Consider the following 18,867-nt stretch of genomic DNA (forward strand, 5'->3'; position numbering starts at 1 on the left):
CGATATCAACAGATACCGATACAGGCAGCAGCTCTTCCCTCCAACTAACTCATGATGCTTCTTTTACTGCGATGCAACTGGATGCATTTCACTCAGAAATACTGTTTGTGCAAAATAAGTATGATTTGACATCAATGAGACTATTTTATGTCTAATTTATGTCTTATTTTCTCTTATGTCTACTATAGTGGGTAATGGGAGTGTAAAGGTGACTATAGGAGTGTTAATTCATGTCTAGAGGGCTCAAATAACGTTGATTGTATTTAGGTCATAAACAGGTTTTCTATACTTGAACTATGAAAATATTGATTTATGAATAAGGAATCCTACTTGGCGGAAATTCACTTGGCACAGTAGGGTCTGGAACCAATTAACCACTTTAAACGAGGGATTGCGGTATCTAATTTTTATGCCAGTATTGGCCGATATTATCGGAAAAAGCGGACATCCGGAGTAATTTTTATTTTTTTTCCCATTTTCAGATGACTCTGGAGGTCATATATGGAGATACTGACTCTATTATGATAAACACCAACAGCAGATCTCTGGAGGAAGTCTTTAAGCTGGGCAACAAGGTGTGTACCAAACAGAAGAAAAAAAAATGCTGCCAAAAGATTGCTGGTTTCTTTCTCTAATGCGTTGACTGGATTTTTTTGTCCCCCCTTTTCCAGGTGAAAGCAGAAGTGAACAAGCTGTACAAACTGCTGGAGATTGACATTGATGGAGTGTTTAAGTCACTCCTGCTGCTGAAGAAGAAGAAATACGCAGCTCTGGTGGTGGAGCAGCACGGTGACGGGCGCTACACCCTCAAGCAGGAGCTGAAAGGCTTGGACATTGTACGGCGAGATTGGTGTGACCTGGCCAAGGAATGTGGCAAGTATGTTGCACAAAGTCAAACTAGTTGGGTTGTGAACGCACTGCCTTTACAATGCCCTCTCCTGTTGAAGCTATGTCATCGGTCAGATCCTGTCCGACCAGAGTCGTGATGTCATTGTGGAGAACATACAGAAGCACCTTGTGGAGGTGGGAGAGAAGGTAGCCAGCGGGGCTATCCCACTCCAACAGTATGAGATCAACAAGGTAATGAACATCTGGCATACTTAGCCATCGGACTTGAATTCGCTCTCATGTACGCCTCCACCTCTCTCTCTTTCTCGCCTCAGGCTCTGACAAAAGACCCTCAGGACTATCCGGATAAGAAGAGCCTCCCCCATGTCCACGTGGCTCTGTGGATCAACTCCCAGGGCGGACGCAGGGTCAAAGCCGGTGATACGGTGTCTTATATCATCTGCAAGGTGGGTTCGTACTGAAGAGACGTGTAAAGCCATGTCCGTACATTAAAAACGCATGTGTCTTCAACCTTCTAAATATTATATTTTTAACATTAGAGCCCGCAAGACATGAAATAACACCCCCATAGTCATCTGACCCAATATAGTAGACATAATAGGAGTGAATAAGACAAGCCTTAGATTTAAGACACAATATAGACTCACACATTTGCATTGACAGTTCCGTTTTTTTTTTTTCTTTTTTTTTTTTTTATTCCTGTTCTGGATAGTACTTCCTGCGGTGGCTATTGTCTCATCAGTGTAACATTACTGACACCTAGTGACCCGTGTAGAACTACATATTGCAACATCTTTGAATGAGTCTTCTGAATGCCTTATGTTTGTATTTTACTTCATTTAGCTAAAAAATTAAAAAATTCAAAATTCAAAAAAGGCTAAATTTAGGCAAAAGTAAAATTTGCTTAAATTTTTTTGGACTAATTATAGGTTGGACTCAACCATGAAACAGCGATGATTTATGAATTAATATATATTTGAAAAACTTTGAAACTGTGAAAAAACATTTGAAAAGGAGTGAAGCTGCAAAATTTGAAGTGTGGCGTGCGGAGGGATGACTATGGTGATGGACAGAGGTGTTAGGATGTACAACCAAGTCAGCTGTTGTTTTTTGTTTTTTTGTTTTTTAAATAGCTGTGTTTGTGTGGAAATGGCCGTAGGTATGTGCAAACTAATAAGGACCAAAGTATTGTACAAATGAGAAAACACAGTTGGTTCACCCGAGGAGAAGGCTTGGCTCACAATGCAGACTTTTGTTTGATGGGGTTGAGGTCAGGGCTCTGCATGGCAGTCAGTCATGTTCTTGGCTTGATGGACTTTCCTTCCTCAGTCAGTGCTGAAAAGTGCAGGAAAAGTGCCTTTGATCTCTTCCCCATAGTGGAAGTATGCAATTATCTCTGCTAACAGCTGATTGATTAAATAATTGAATAAGAACACCAAGTAATGGTCTTTCATGGCTGTTATAGAATAATATACTGCACAGGTTGAATGTACAGCACCTGGATGAGACATTCTGAAATACAATCTTGCGCTCACGCCGTTGTATGGCTGTCTTCCCCCCAGGACGGCTCCACACTAGCAGCCAGCCAAAGATCGTACGCTTTGGAGCAGCTCCAGAAGCAAGAGGGTCTCAGTCTGGACATCCAGTACTACCTGACCCAGCAGATCCATCCCGTGGTGTCCCGCATCTGCGAACCCATCGAGGGCATCGACGGCGTCCTCATAGCCACCTGGCTGGGTAAACACCTTTTTTTTTTTTTCTTTTTTTTTCATCAAACATTTTGTGCTGAAGCGACTCAATCATTATGCGTTTTTAATTTGGGGCTCAGGTCTGGACCCCTCTCAGTTCCGGTCTCACCAGCAGCATCAGAGAGAGGAGGAGGCTGACGGCGCGCTGGGAGGACCCGTACAACTGACCGACGACGAGCGCTACAAAGACTGCGAGAGGTTCACTTTCACCTGCCCCCAGTGTGGGAAGGAGAACACCTACGAAAGCGTATTCGAAGGCGCGGTGAGTTGGCTCTCCTGTCACACTTTGGCTACATCTTACTCGTCGGAATATAGAATCTACAAAAATAATCAGTGACACGGCACCTTTTAATTTTAAGAGATGCTAAATTCATGTATGGCCACAGGAGGTGTGAGGCACTAACTGGCTAAAAGCAGCCTGTTTGGGATACAGTCGCCCCTCAACACTTTGAATTTTGCGGCTTCACTCAATCACAGTTCTTCAGAAATATATTAATAAATCCTGATGTTTTGTGGTTGAATACAACCTGTTAGTCAAATTATTCATTGTTAAGCAAATTTGATGCATTTACTTTTGCCTGCATTAAACCTTTTCAAGCATAAAATGGCAAAATGAAATAAAATGCAAATATAAGGCATTCAGAAGATGCATTCAAAGAAGTGATATGAAGTATTCTCCACTAGTCACAAAGTGTCGGTAATGTTACATTTGATGACACGGCAGCCACCGCAGGAAGTACTGTCCAGAAACTGGAAGCGAAAAAGGAACGTGAGTCGATGTCATGTATTATTTTCTCTTATGTCTCTGATATTTGCTAATACGAGTGTAAAGGTGATACGGGGTGTCATTTCATGTGTATAGGGCTCTAATGTTAAAAAACGTATTTAGAAGGTCTTAAACATGTTTTCTGCGCTCTGAGAGTATGCAATTTATAAATCAGGAATCCTACTTTGCGGGAATTCACTTATCACAGAACCAATGAACTGCAATAAATGGAGGTGTGATGTACTTGGACCAGACCAGATAAGCAACACATGAAGGATGTGAAGGATGCATTCAATCAACCTGTCAAGTGGCTCGTCAAGACGGTGTAGAGATTTGTAGACTAATAAAAAGCATTTTCTTAAAAATAGTTTGACTATGAATCGCATTCCCTGCTAACATGTACTCCTTCAACACGCGTCCCTGCTCTGCAAGCACAAGTTGTCCTGTGCTTGCAGCTTGCATATACTCAGAGTTTGATTGAAATGCTAAAGATTGTATTTGAATCATTAGTGGCTGCTGAAATGGACCCGAAGCGGTGGAGATAAAGAATGTGGATTCATGATGCAGTCATCCTCTATATTGTGTCTCTGCCTGTATTTTTAGACAGCTGCCTGGCTCCAATACGGACTCTGTTTTCATTGGCATAGTTTGGACTCCACAACTTGAAAAGCCTCTCCTTAACCTCTGCCGCTCTGTGGACACACACACACACACACACACACACACAGATCTTCAACCATTTGTCAGACCAAGGTTGTGTGTTCACTATCATCTTGTAATGAGGAGCAGGGCACACAGCCTTTTCTTGTCTACAAGACTAATAAACCTCACAACGCTCCTCTTATCCTCTGCTGCCATAAACAACTTGCATTAAATTAAGCGGCTTTAGCACCGTATGTGGGGGGCATGGTATCTTATAAACACTCTTTGACACAAACATGCAGGAAAAAAGTGTCAAGTGCCCAGTCAAAATAGTTACTCCAACAAAAAAAACGAAACAAAAACCAGTGAAATTTTCCCCATAAAGAATTCCAATGAATCTGTTCCACACTTAAGAATATTAACCAAAAGCACATTTTGTTGATAATGATTATAGTTTTACATGTAAGAAAGCAAAGCAAAAATACATAGAAATGACAAATTTTTACATGAACGTTTAACGCGACTTTTTCCATTTATTGAAGACGAGCAAAAACAAAGATGAGTGGGTGAGGGGATGAAAGAGGCATTTAATTCTAGTCTGTTACAAAGTTAACTTTAAAGAGTGGACGGTAAGAGCTCACGTTAAACTTAACTTCAGCAGCAGGTGCAATCATCCTTACTCACCATCTGTTATGTATCTCCCTTGAACCCCTCCGCCCCAACCTGTGTCAACAAAGGAACCTTTACCATACAATCCCATAGTAGCAGATGCTACCTTCGTTCTTTTTTTATTTCTATAGTGTTTCTCACCCTCACTTGCAACTTTTTTTGTAGCTGTAGTTGATCGAAATTTTTATTATTTTTTTAAATAGCGCACAATTAATCAAAGCTCAGAAGTACACAGTGTGCTTGAACGCCTCCCCACCTTACGGTGCACTGTGCTTGAAAGAGGAAGGAAGGAGACCAATACAGAGTTGTTCATCGCTCACAAATAATCTACACACACAGACGAATAAAGTAAATTCCCTGGTTGGAATCTGTCTATAGCAGGGGTGTCCCCGCATACCGGAAATCAAAGGATGCGGGGGCGCACTTTGACATTTTGTTAAACCAACCTGTGTCAAAACGCTGAGACTTTATATATATATATATATATATATATATATATATATATATATATAAACAAAGCAGCCTCCATCTCAACCTTATCGGTGACAAAGCTTATTAGTATGAACTTGTTGTCCTTGCATTATGCTTTTTTGCTCATTTTTCAGTTTTTGCTGTTTTTGAAAAAATAAAAAAAATAAAAAATTATATATATATATATATATATATTTTTTTTTTTTCAACTTTTTCAACTTGTACATTTTGTCTATTATATTTTGACTTAACGTAACTTTTATCCAACCTCAATTTCCTAAAATTGCAGCTTTATTTCTTTGTTTCTAATTACATTCCGTTATATAAGAAATTACATTTAGTCCAATTTTAATTTTATGCTATTTTTTCCTCTTAATATTATGAATTTGTCTTTTTTTTTTTTTTTTTTTCCCCCGTTTTCTTTAATTGTATTTTTAGAATCTGTTGAGGCCCCCAGGCTGCACTTTGGACACCCGTGGTCTACAGTGCCCCCACTCTTTTTGTCGAAAACCGAATTCTATGAAAGTTCCACTGTAACTATTTGAGAGAAAAAAAGAATTTCCTTGCGGTGTGTTCGATGCATACACATGCCGTCACTGATAAGACTAAGTTAATTAGCGTGGTGAGCATGCTCTGCTCAGTGAGAGGGGAGGACAGATGGGCCTTGACACAAAGCCGGAGATGCTCGGAGGAGGCGGTGACAGCTGATGGAGGACAGACCGGGGAGGAGAGTTGTTTGATGAAGGCGATGGCGGGCGAGCCAGAGCGATAGCTGGACGGGGCTGCCGGGACTTCCCCTGGTGTTCACTTTTAGTGGGGCGGCCTCGCACGTTACCATGCCGCGGATGAATAACAGTCAGCTGACATTGTCGACCGTTTAAAATCGGGCGACGCGCTGACGTGCACTTTTAAATACCGGAGGAGGGGGTCGAATGCCAAGATATGATCTCCGGGTCACTTTGTAAGCCCCCGGAACGGCAGATTAATTGCAACTCCTCTGCAGCCCTGACACCGAGGCGAGTGTTTCATAGTTTGGTTTAATTGCTCGGTCATTAAAGAACTGTCAAGTCAAGTAAGGAGGTGCATTAATTTTGTTTGGGGGGTGGATGTCTTTTATCGGAATGAAGCGAGCGAGTTAAAGTAGCAGGGGAGGAGGTCATGTAGAGAAACGAAGGAATGGAGCACAAAGATGGAGCGGCTTAATTCATTAAATGCCATTTAGGGGAGTTGGGAGATTGACTTGCAGGCATAGAAACTCTTGTTTTTTTTTTTTTTCCCCAAAAGGACTCATGGGCACATGTCACCTGAATACCTGTGTTTTTTGAAAGCTTTTTCCGTTCCTGTCAGTGCGTCAGTTAAATGGAGTGTTTAAAAGACGCCCTGTGTTTTATTAGCCGTTGACTTGTACTTTGAGAGTGCAATCTGTACAATTAAAACTAATTAGCATTCACTGTATGCTAAATTAATCATGTTTTGGCTGCTCGAGAGTGAAGAAAACGGGCACATCAATGCAGAAGCCCCCACCTCCTTCACATCCATAAGGAGTCTACTTTTAAATGGAAATGCGTCCTACAGGTGTACTATTTCTTTAACTTTAACTGAGTAAATGTTTTTCCTGGTGGTGATGAGCACATAGGGCTATCGAGCCGGCTCTGAGAGTCAACTCTGCTCAAATGTTCTATTTGACACCCTCATCTGATCAGGTCATCATTCTTAACAAGGAATTGTCTGAGTAAATACAGTCTAGGGTTACACTGATGCATCATGATTTGATCAAATAGACAAATCTGTTGGCTGTTGTCTCTTTTGTAAGATTAGAGCAGTGGTTGTCAACTGGTTTGGCTGCGGGACCCCACCATCACCCCTCAATGACAAAAACTTCTCATGTCTTAAATTTAAAGGGACAACAAGAGCTTTTTGGCGTGCTCTTCTCCAGCAGATATCTGCAGCTGTGTGTTGGATGGATTACACGTCCCCACTCGCTCAAGCTTGACAAAGTGGCCCATAAACATCACACGCACCTCCTGGCGTCTTCTCAAGCGAATAGCACAGACAAGAGCAGGGGATGCATTTACTGACATCGGGTCATTACATTATTTATTTTTGTTGCCCGGGCAAAGACCTGCGACCCACCAGTTGAGAATCAATAGACTGGAACACCAGTGCATTCCCCATTATTTACCTGCGCCTGAATGCAGCTTTCTTGGGTGACAATCCTTTCAGAAAAGGGAAAGTTGAATTATTTTAATGAATGTTTTGTGCTCAAATTGAAGTGATGCATGTGGTCTTTCAGGGGTCAAAGTTGGAGCCCAGCTTGTTGCGATGCTGTCACGTGCCGTGTGGTGGCCGCCCCATCGACTTCGCTTTCAACATCAGCAACAAACTGCTTCTTGACATCAGACGCCACATCAGGAGATACTATTCTGTGAGTATTCTCGTTAATGCTGAACTGTTTAAGTTTGGTTTAAAAAATAATAATAAAACTACCGGTAATTGTTTGAATGCTGACACATTATATTCTAGAGTTTTTCATATTTTTCTTCCTCCTTGTGGTTGTTTCTCAACCCCATGGTTGCTGGTTCGATCCTCGACCTTGCTGAAATCATTCAAGGTCGTAGAGTGGTTGTCTCCCAACCTGATTGTTGCTGGTTCAATCCTCGGGCGGTGAACCTATTTCACCACATTTCTACGATATTTCAACATTCATTCTACATTTCAGTTCAGCCTCAGCATTTCAGCATTCACACACTATTTCTACTGAAATGACTTTGTTTTTTTTCATGCGAAAATAAGCTATTTTTCTTACAGAAAACACCTTATTCACCGTAAGTTGGTAATCATTTATCAACACATGATGATAAAAGTCATATGTGCAGCGTACATTTATCACTTTAAAAAAAACCCCACAATTTTTATATTGTCTTTATGCTTCACTTTTTTTGTTATTGCCAGAGATTTCGCACTTGAACGCACCATAGTTGCCGTGAGATGCAAAAATGAAACTTGTATAGGATTTCTACAGTGGCTCTGATTCCAACTGTTTATGGATCATCTTACATTATCACTCATTAGCAGGTCAAAAATAGACATATTTATGGGTGTCTCAATTACTTGCGGATTTTTGCCATTCGCTGGTGGTCCTGGAAGTTTACTACTACTACTACTACTACTACTACTACTACTACTACTACTACTACATGGTACGTGACAATTGAGGCAGCCAGTGCTATAATGCAAAGCAATCAAAGACTATATTGGACTAAAGATGAAGTGAAACCCCAGCGGGGCACTGCGCTGACATTTTCCACCAAAGAGCACATTATGCTTGCAAAAATAAAAGAGCACCAGGCAGATTTGTCAGAGCATGATCCATGAAAATACTCAAATGCCAATACTTTTGAATAACAAGTTTGTCGCATTCCTTGTCAGCGTGCAATTTTAGCACTATATCTGTTAGGATAGATTCATGGACACGCAGCAGTGACCAAATATTTTACTGGCCAGTCACCAGTAACAGCTCATTGCATTTAGGTGTCAAGGTGTATCGGGGGGGGGTAATAGTGATTTAAATAAGTGTATCTGCTACTTTCCTGTTGATGGATCATCTTACATTCTCATTCATTAGTGGTGAGCACTGTTAAGCATGTGAGGCATATTTAGAGCTGTCCTGAACAATGGCAGGAGTGTTTTGGATTGGGGGGAGCAACACCTTAAATTACACCTTATCAACCACCTGAAACTCCAGCATCGCCACGACGCCCAGGGCTTGTTCCTATCGCTGCGCCGTTTGAAAAGTGCGAACAAGTTTGCCAGAGTCTACATGAGGGCTTAAGTGATGTGTGATTTCATCATGGAAATGATGCCGCTGGACCACCAGCCCTTTCCCGTCATTGAAGATACCCGACAGACTGAAGCAGTGGATAATGGCTCTCAACTTAGACCCAATGAGCTACATGCTCGTTAGATACTCAGCATTGTTTTACCTGAAGACTATGCTGAATTAACTAGCTCAACGGGGAGCGCAAGTCTTGCGTTGAAAGATGGAGCCGTCCCATCAGTCGGCATCCCAGTGAGCGGACATTGTGACTGTTTGATTATGGCTTCATTTTGTCAATGAATGCTACATGATAACCCTATGAGTTTCACTGTAGCTGGATCTGCCTTGCACTCAGGAACATTATTCACTAAAAAGTAGGCGGTGGCGGCCCTCACATCTGCCATGATTGGTGGCAGCAAACACTCTCTATGCTGCTGTTGTTGACGAAAGTAGCGTTGGTTGCTTTGGGCTCTGTGAAAATTATTGCGCCCAGTAAGGAAGCTCCGGTAATGCTTAAAATGACAAATACTGTTAGTGTTACATGTTATCATGAATGTGTCTGGTACTACATGCTCACAGCTTGTACTGCATATAAAATGATAAAAGGTGTTTTAATAAAGGGCTTCATAGGCCATACAGGTGAATCCCATTACCTGCATTGTTGGCTGCCTCGTGCTGGCAGTTTTTCAATATTTACAACGCACAGAAAAGAGAGATGTGTGTTCATGTCTCGCACAATGATTGAGGATGATGGGCAAAATTCCCCCCAAAAAGTGCAGTTTTACTTTTAAATCAAAATTTTAAAAGCGGTATAAAAAATTATTGGGTATCGGCTTGAGGAAAAAAATCTATCATGCATCCCTGCTAAATGTTGATTTATACCTGTCATTCGGCATCCATATCCCTTTAGAATTGTTTTCTGCATGTAAAAAAATACATTTGGTTAGGGGACGTTTCGATTAGTCTGACCTTCTGGAACAGATGAATGACACTAATCGAGGTTCCACTGTGCTGTTGATTCATGGAACCAAGGAGCAAGAGTAAAATGATTCCTTTCATTTCAAGTTGTGAGCTCTTGTGTGGCTTATGACCGTCACTTTGTCACCGTCATGGCCGATTTGTATGTACCACAGTGCCTTCAAAACAAAAGCCGCATTTTTCCTTCCTTCGACTTGCTAGGCTGGTATCCATGCTGGAAGCTGCAGGTTGACGTCAGACTTGGACTTGGACTCGGACGGAGAAAGTCAGTTGATGATGTAAAAGTGTCAGAGACAAGTTGCCTGACGATGAATGGAATTGGTTCCCTGTGTTGTCTTTGTAGCACATCCCAACCTCTTTCTCTCTGTTTGGAATCTCTGGCAACTTCTTAGATGTTGGACCCAAGAGAGAGTGGAATGCACTGTCTGTAAAAAGTGTGTGTGTGTGTGTGTGTGTGTGTGTGTGTTACTCTCCCACAGTGCTGAAGAGAAATCAATTATTGGAGTGAATGTGTGGGGAACGAGTCCCTCAACTCCTTTGTCAAGATGTGTGAAACAGCTGCTACCACTGAATACTTACACCTCACACCTACACACACACACACACACATCGCTCAAGACTGAAACGCAGTGGACAGAGCACACACGGCGGGGCGATGAAGAGGGGTAATATTGTGTAATTAGGGATTCCTTTCAGGCCGAGGGAAAGTTCAAATAGAGCTGTTTGTCTGGCCACAGAGAGAAAGCAAAGCACCTCTGTGGCACAACTAGACTTATATGTGTGTCCTAAACCCCAGGGACATTAATCATTGGTAAATATACCCCACCCCCCCTTCCCCGTCATTATTAATAAACCGCCACCCTGAGAATAGGCAAACACTGTTTTCTTCCACTGGTCCTGCTGTCTTTGCCAAAATGAGAGATTCTTCTCCTCTGTTCTACTTCTTCTTCTTCCTTACCCCCTCCCATCTAAGCTCGGTTGCCATGGCATTTAACAAATTATTGCAATTACCCTCAACGTGCGGGTCGCCCCTGGAAACCGGCTGAGGGGGCAAGACAAGAAGAGGGAAGGGAGAGAGGGAGAGAAAGGGTGAATGAAGACCGGAGAAGGTGATAATCCTGTTTTGAACAAAAGGTCAAAGTGTTGAATTGAGAAGCTTTGATTAAGCGGAGGAGGTACAAAGTGGAACCATTTGAGCTCTATTCAGTGTGTGTGTGTGTGTGTGTGTGTGTGTGTGTGTGTGTGTGTGTGAGTGAGAGAGAGAGATTAAGTGTGTGTTGGGTTGCATGAGTCTTTGCGAAGTCGATCAATTCATTTTTTTTCTTTCACTTTTGAGATGTGAATGTTTACAGTTAAGTGTGTGTGTGTGTGTGTGTGTGTGTGTGTTGTGTGTGCGTGCGCAGGTGGAATGCACTTATGTAGGAGTCACGCCGGCTCCACGGTGTTAGCATTAACAATGGAGTTTAACCAATTCCAGTCAAACCTCGCTTTTCAAACGCCCCACTTCTCACATAATTTGGTTTTTCGATGAAAAATTTTGGCTGACTAAGAAATCTAGGATGCTAATGTTGCACCCAAAGTAGATCACAAATAGAGCTGCAACAATTGATGACTAATCGACAGCTATTTTGGTACTTGATTAAATGTTTTTTTTTTTATTTTAAAGATGTAAATATCCTCTGATTTCAGCCTCTCAAATGCAAATATTCTAAAATGTCATCAGTCATCCATGAAAACAGACCTATTATGTGTGTGTTTTAGGCAAAACAACATATTCACACACATCAGCTTTCACTTTGGACACGTAACACGTAACTGTGTTTGGTTCATATTGATTTGGTCATTCTAGGGCCTAACCGATTACTCAAATTGAAACAAGTTGCAATCCTAATGACAAATGATTGAAGATGTCGAAGTTGTTGGTGTGGACCCACTTCTCTCCTTCCCTTCTCCTCCCTTTCTGCGAGTCGTCAAAAGTTTGATGTCGTTGATTAAAGTTTTAATCATGTTAATCACAGGGTTGCTGTGGATTAATTTGGATTAATTGCAGTAGTTGTCAGTCTATCGCGATTAATTGCTTCCAAACTCGACTGCGAGAGGTGAATCTCCGTGAAGTAGGATTCAATATTAACAATATTTCTGTTCCAGGAGCATAGAAAACCTGTTTGACTTCCTAAATACGGGTTTTAACATTAGAGCCCTGAACACATGGAATAACACCCCAATAGTCACTTTTACACTCCAATGTACTTATGCTAAACTTAGTGTTTCAAACTGAGTGGGGAAGAATTACAAAGAAGCCAAAAATGCACCACTTCCACACTGAATGAGAGAACCTTTTTTTCCACTCCATCTCAGCCATGGCATGTCAGCTCAGCTCTGCTGGCTCAGTAGCCAGTCTCCATGCAGTGTGAAAGGTAATGTCATGTCTCATAACATTACTGATGCCTAGTGACCAGAATACTACATTAGCTTGTCTTTCAATCATTTTTGATTGGCCACACAACCACGAAGCAGCAATCATTTAATGAATTATTATTTTTTTTAAATCTTGAAATCTTGGTCATCGAATCCGTACCAGAAGGTCAGACTCACATGTACTTTTTTCCGCTAAGAAATAATGTAAATTCAATTAATATATGCCAGAAACCCAAGAATGTGAACACAACGTTTTTATAGTTTTTGCAATTAGATTTACATGCAGAAAACCATTCCAAATGCATATAAGTGCATATAAATGACAAGTGAGAACATTTAAGGTTACTTTAACTTTCATTGAAGCAGTCATTGTTGACAAAGACACGATGTGGCAGCGAGCTCACACGGACACCACCTTCTTGAATTCAGTAGTGTTTCTCACCTCAAGTCTCTGCTTGTCTTTTGACCGCGGCTGTAAAATAACTGAAAATGGAACTAAAGAAAGTTGTCAGCATTTTGATAAAAAAAAAAGGAAAAAAAAGTGAGAAACACTAGTGCGTTGGAATAACCTTACATATTCATTTATCTTTCGTTCATTTACATGCTATTAAAATTGTTTTATGCATGTAAAACTATGAAAACATGCTTTGCGTTAGCACTTTGCTGTTAGTTTTCAACCAAATAACACGTAAACCGGGGCGTATGCTAACCAAGGTTCCACTGTAATGGAAGAAAACTAGGCAGCAATTGGAACTCCCAAGTTTTGTTTGACTTTTGGGGCATGTTTTTTCAGAAATTTTTGATCCAGCTCCAAATTGTGCCACTGCCTAGCACTCATGGATGTCCTGAGATTGTTGGTGGCGTACGCTGTAGTCGCCTCGTCTTTTATTGTCCTTTTGCTGGGGTTTTTCCTTGCATAAAAATGATTGCATGTAATCGGTGGAATTTAACAAGTGACTACTGTACTAAGGGTGGTCCAAAGTGGAAAAAGGCAGACCACAGAATGCTTTAGAAATGTGTACTTTAACCCCTACCTGTAATGAAGTACAGAAGTAAAAAAAAAAAAAAAAAAAGGCTTTTGAGAAGAGGTAGATTTGCGAGTGGACCCTGTCAGAGCCTGGCCTGGTTAAATGATGTGGAACTCATTTGGACGTCTGCATTGTGTATGTCAGCTATCCACTGCTATAATTATGCAATTATGGGCCTTTTATGCAGACTGTACACCTCAACTCTGGCAAAATGCATCAATTAGAAAGCACCCCCACACCGCCTTGCTCCCCATGATTTTTTTTGTTTCCAGACTTCTGTCTATCTGCCTGCTCTGTGGATTGTATGCTTCGACAACTTGTCCATTTGCATAATTGCATCAGTCATTTCAAGGAGTACAGTCCACTGGAATCACCAACCAAGGGGGTGTCGCAGCTTTGCAGGTGCTGAGGGGGGTGTATTTGGAGTCAATGGAAGGAAGGAAGCCCGGGCATTGATGACGGTAGTTCTTATGCTCTGTCATTAGTTGGGCATTAAAACCCCCCTCCCCCTTGCTACTTAGTAATGACAGGGCATAAGAAGCTGAGGGGGTGGGTGGGCTGTTTGTAAGACGACAGACCGATTGAGAGCGTCAGGCGCCAACACCTGCCCGGGGTCACTAACTCACCCCGGGGGGTCTTGATTGTGGCTGTCCGTGGCTGTGTCTGTGTGACAAGTGCACTCGGACTGATACATTTGAACGTACAACAAGTTGACAGAAGTAATGCGGCTTGTTTTTCTGTTTGGCGTCACCTTAAGAACCCGTTTGCCACACATCCATTGGTTCATAGAAAACGCAACGCTGACATAAAAGCACACGACTTAAGGAAGCAGAGGAAAAGTCACACCAACTGCAAGATATATGCATTAAGTTCACTGGAGAATCAGAGGAAGCCAAAGTACGTCTTGTAGAAGACTTTCAGGAACTGGACAAATATATCGAAGGCGATGTCGCCTAGACTACCAGGATATTCGCAGTCGTAATGCAGGTGGAAGTAAACAATCAACAAAGCTGGTTGGTCACCTTCATGGTCGCAACTACGTTCTCTACGAACAACAACAACAAAAAAAAATGCAGCAGTTTAGGGAACACCAAAAATCCCATGGCCAAGAACTCGTACGTCTACAGGTAGTTGTGACCTAGGCTTAACATAGATTTTGTTCCTTTCATAGTTGGAGAATAGAAAACCTGTTTACGACATCTAAATAAGGTTTTAACATAATTAGAGCCCTCTAGACATGAAATAACACCCCTATAGTTACTTTTACACTCCTATTACTCTATAAGACATATTGTTAGCATAGGGAGAGTTTGTTTTTTTGCTTCCTGTGGTGGCTATTGTCTCTTCAATGTAACATTACTGACATCTAGTGACCAGTGTAGAATACTACATATCGTAACAATTTGAGCAAAAATTATGCACAGTTTACTTAGACATACCTATTTTTGTACTAATAATAGATTGTATTTGACCACAAAACGGCAAAGACCTAATTAAAATGTTTTTGAAACCCCATGTGTGATTAGATGTGGAGTTTGCAAAGCAGCGAAGGATTACTGTGTTAAACATTTCATTTGTTGATTATCACCAATAAGAAGAAAGTATATATTTACCCTTAATGTTTTAAAGTTATTTCTATTAAGAGTTTATGACTAAATTATTTAACTTATTTTATCCCTAATTTTCCATTTTCATTTCTTCTTTTTCGTCATTACATAAACTCCTATTTGCTTTTTGATATTCCAACACCTTACTTTCTTTTCCTGACAGGAAGTGAGCACAGTTTGTGAGTGATAAAAATTTAAGCAAGTGAAACCTGTAGAAGATGATGTGTGAATGAATCATGAGTCATTTAAAATCGTTCTCCTTTTCAGGCTTGTGATGTTAGTTAATGTAACTTCTTAAGCATGTCTGAAACAAATAAACCGTGCAGTTGATTCTGTCTTTACTATTTTGCAGCTCAGTGGTGCCCTTGAGCAAGGGACTGAACCTCCTAGTTGTTGCATAGTCTCTGTCATAGTCTACCTTTATGTATGCATTGAACTGGATTTGTTGCATGTGTGTCATTCATGGAATATTCCCATTTGATTGCTACTATTCACATAAAATCCACAAGTGCTGATGGTTAAGATCTGTGTTTCTTGCAGGGTTGGTTGGTGTGTGAGGACCAGGCTTGCCAGAACAGGACCAGACGCTTGCCCATCGCCTTCTCCCGCCATGGACCCATCTGCCCAGGCTGCGGCAGAGCTACTCTCAGGCCCGAGGTAACCAACACACGCGGCACGTTTTGCTTTGAATTTGACGTGATTCGACCACACCGATCGCTGAATCTGGAGGTTTTGTCCAGACGGTGGTGCTGTGGAGCTGGAAAGTCTCATTGCACATTTTGGATTGACTGTTGCATATAAGATGCCGTACAAAAAAAATCCTGTCTTAGTGATATTGCTGGTAGTCTGCACTGCGGGTGTGTGTGACAGCACTCAAGCACACACTTGCAGGACACTAAGAGCTAGATGGTACACTTTGTTAGCTTGACCACTGTTTTTAACACTCTCCCTTTTAAGTTGAGTGAGACTGTCCTCTCTCCCCATTGCTGGCTCAACCGTTGCCCTAACTCTCCTGTCAGGTTTTTTCTTTTCTTTTCTCCCCCCGCCTCTTATTATTTTTTTGTAATCCACTGCGCTCAGTGCTTTGCTGTCTCTGGCTCTGTGGCGACAGATTGTAACCCAGAAGCCCAATTTCTGCTGTCACTGTAGCCACTTAGGTGGCCGTTGCCGTGCCTGAGGGCTGTGGCACTTTAAACTGCAGGCTGAATAAAAACGTTTAACTCCACCACGCTCGCTCATCCACCGTTTATCCACTGCAAGCTTCTCTGCGTTTCACCTGCTCACAGCGCGCTGTTTGGCTGCACACTTTGTCATGACGCATTATTCAGAAAAGCGAAGGTAATGAAGACGGCAGCTGCAGTAGTCTGCGTGCACTATTGACAGTGATCACATGATTCACAACGTGACTGTTAAAAGCACCACCATTGGACTAATCATTTTGTATCCATTCATCTAATCTGTGCAAATAGACACCAGAAACCCCCCAGAATAAAGGTGGAAGTGATTCATTGCCAAAGCCCCAAAGTTAGAGACCGCCTTCAGCCCATGTCCCCGATGTGTGTCCCGGCCATGAAGGACTACAGTATTCCCTCGCCACTTTGCTCTTTGAATTTTGCGGCGTCGCATCAGTTTTCATAAATATATTAATAAATCATGCTGTTTCCTGGTTGAATGCCACCTATGAGTCCATAATATGCACATGTCAGAACATTTTACATATTCTTTTCCAAAATTAAGCATTTTCAAGCATAAAAATTGCAAAATGATCTAAAAATACAAATGCAAGGCATTCAGAAGACTCATTCAAAGATGTGAGGATATGTAGTATTGTACACTGGTCAGTAGGTGTCAGTAATGTTACTGTAATGCTCGGCGAGACACACAAGCACCAGCCTTGATTGCCGGAGCAACAGGCCTTTATTGCAGGTTTGAACTCACAACAGGCCCAAGACGGGCTACCGTTGCCAAGCTGAAACTCAACTCTGAACCCCCCACGCTCCACTCCACTCCCGGAGACGACATTGAAATTGTCCATTTTGAATGGGGAAAAATGTCAAAGAAAATGTTGAATTATGAAAAATGTGGAAATGTTTAGAAACGGCCTGTTGGATAACCAGCTTGTCCTGAATAAGCCGACTAAAGAACATCGGAATTAGGAATGTTGGAAAGTACAAATGCCCACGGAATGTTGAAAAGCATAAATGAAGTGACTACAGCAGGATCGATGATCGAACTAGCAGCCGCCGGGTTGGGGAAACAACCTCCTGAGCCATCTCACCCTGTAGAAGAAGCTGAATTTTAAAGTTAGATGGGAAATGTCTTTCCACTCGCAGGGGGCGCCAAATAAATGACCCATTCCTTTTTAATGGGACAGCGTCACAGAAAATATGAAATTACTGCAATTGTGTGAATTTTTTTTTTTTTTTTTAAAGTCTCGATGGATGGCCCACGTGTCCTGAATGAGCTGAACATTTTGACGTTTGAATCGGTTGAGAAATGTGGGAGGAGTTGGCGTAAGAAGTGGTAGTAATAGAGGAATAAATGCTGCTGAATGTTACATGTGTGACTGCTGAGAAGCAAGCCAGTGCAGGGAGATTCAATAGGATTACTATGCAAAAGAGCTCAAGAGGCCAATCTCGGCCATGCTTGAGATGGCGGCTGACGGCAGTGTTATTTTTTTCACACGTTAGTCTAATCTCCAATATCAGTGTGGATAATAGAGTTAATATGATTCCTGCCTGAAAATACAATCAGGTGTTGCTGCTGCCGTGCCGGAATGTGAACTACACGTCTTGTTTGTTCCCTTTTTCTTCTTTGCATCATGCTACATTTACCATCGCAGCGGGGGCTGCCTCCGCATGCCTCGCCTTTTCCTCTCCTTCATCCATCCATCTGTCCGTTCTTGCTTCCATCTCTGCCCTTTACTTCTCCCGCCCTCCCTGGCTGGCCGCAGACTGAGAGCGTGAGCTGATCTCCATGTAATGGGAGAGTAATAGGCACTCTGCCTTGATTGGTTGGTAATTTGGGGGAGTTATGCACAGGTGCAATTTGTAATATTTTCAGTAAATTAAATTTCTTTCTCTTCCTCTCTCTCTCTCGCTGTGCCTTTCACCAAACACTCCCGTCCGCCCACCCCACCCGCATCCAGAGCGCTTAACTCAAATAGCCTCTTCTTTTTTTTTTCTTCTCCGCCGCACTCTGTTTCAAATCTCTCCCCTGACTTTCCTTTTCTTTCCCCTTTTATTCACCGCTTTCTTGCCCCTGCTCTTTTCTTTTCACTTTCTTCCCCTCCCCTCCCCTCCTTAGCTCTTCCACTTATTCTCTCCTCCTCACCCTCCCGTCTCCCTTTTTCTCCCCCTCGCTTTATTGATGTACGCTCAGGCGCCCATTAGAGCTCCCTTTTTTTTTTCCCCTCTAGTGGAAATTGCACCGTGTTAATTTTCACACAAATTACGGCAATAGCAGGTATCTCTATTTGATACATTATAGCGGGAGCAATCAGAGATAATTGAGTGCCTTTCAGAGGGAGACGGCTGCATTCACCGCCGCCTCAAAGCCGCCCCATTATCGCCTAATCGCTCTTTAAACACTGAATTTCGCCGAACAAAAATTCTTGTCATAATTTTGCTTAAGTGTATTTGGAAATCACAGTCCTTTGAGCGAAGATAATTGAAATCAAATCCCTTTCACTGGAGCTGACATTTCTACATTTCCCCCCAATTGAAATTAATTTCAAAAATTGGGCATGAATATCTTCAAATAGCAGGCAATTATGCCTTTCAATGGGGAGAAATTACCGGCGCTGAATGCTTGGAGGCTTGCAGGCGAGAGCGCCAGTTAAATGCCTTTGTTTCCCGTCATGTTTGCCGAGTAA

At 42.0% G+C, this 18,867-nt stretch overlaps 1 protein-coding gene across 2 annotated transcripts in view; it reads left to right on the top strand.

Moving 5' to 3' along the window:
• pola1 (polymerase (DNA directed), alpha 1) overlaps nt 1-18,867 on the top strand; it is a 58,370-nt gene that overhangs the window by 27,847 nt on the left and 11,656 nt on the right. For both annotated transcript variants that reach the window (XM_054766445.1, XM_054766446.1), the window contains 8 exons: nt 483-575; nt 672-877; nt 948-1,080; nt 1,164-1,295; nt 2,412-2,586; nt 2,678-2,859; nt 7,439-7,570; nt 15,534-15,650. In XM_054766445.1, coding sequence (XP_054622420.1) covers nt 483-575; nt 672-877; nt 948-1,080; nt 1,164-1,295; nt 2,412-2,586; nt 2,678-2,859; nt 7,439-7,570; nt 15,534-15,650 — 1,170 coding nt within the window. The remainder of the gene's footprint in view (nt 1-482; nt 576-671; nt 878-947; nt 1,081-1,163; nt 1,296-2,411; nt 2,587-2,677; nt 2,860-7,438; nt 7,571-15,533; nt 15,651-18,867) is intronic.

The sequence above is a fragment of the Dunckerocampus dactyliophorus genome, chromosome 21 (genome assembly GCF_027744805.1).
Source record: "Dunckerocampus dactyliophorus isolate RoL2022-P2 chromosome 21, RoL_Ddac_1.1, whole genome shotgun sequence".
Taxonomy (NCBI): domain Eukaryota; kingdom Metazoa; phylum Chordata; class Actinopteri; order Syngnathiformes; family Syngnathidae; genus Dunckerocampus; species Dunckerocampus dactyliophorus.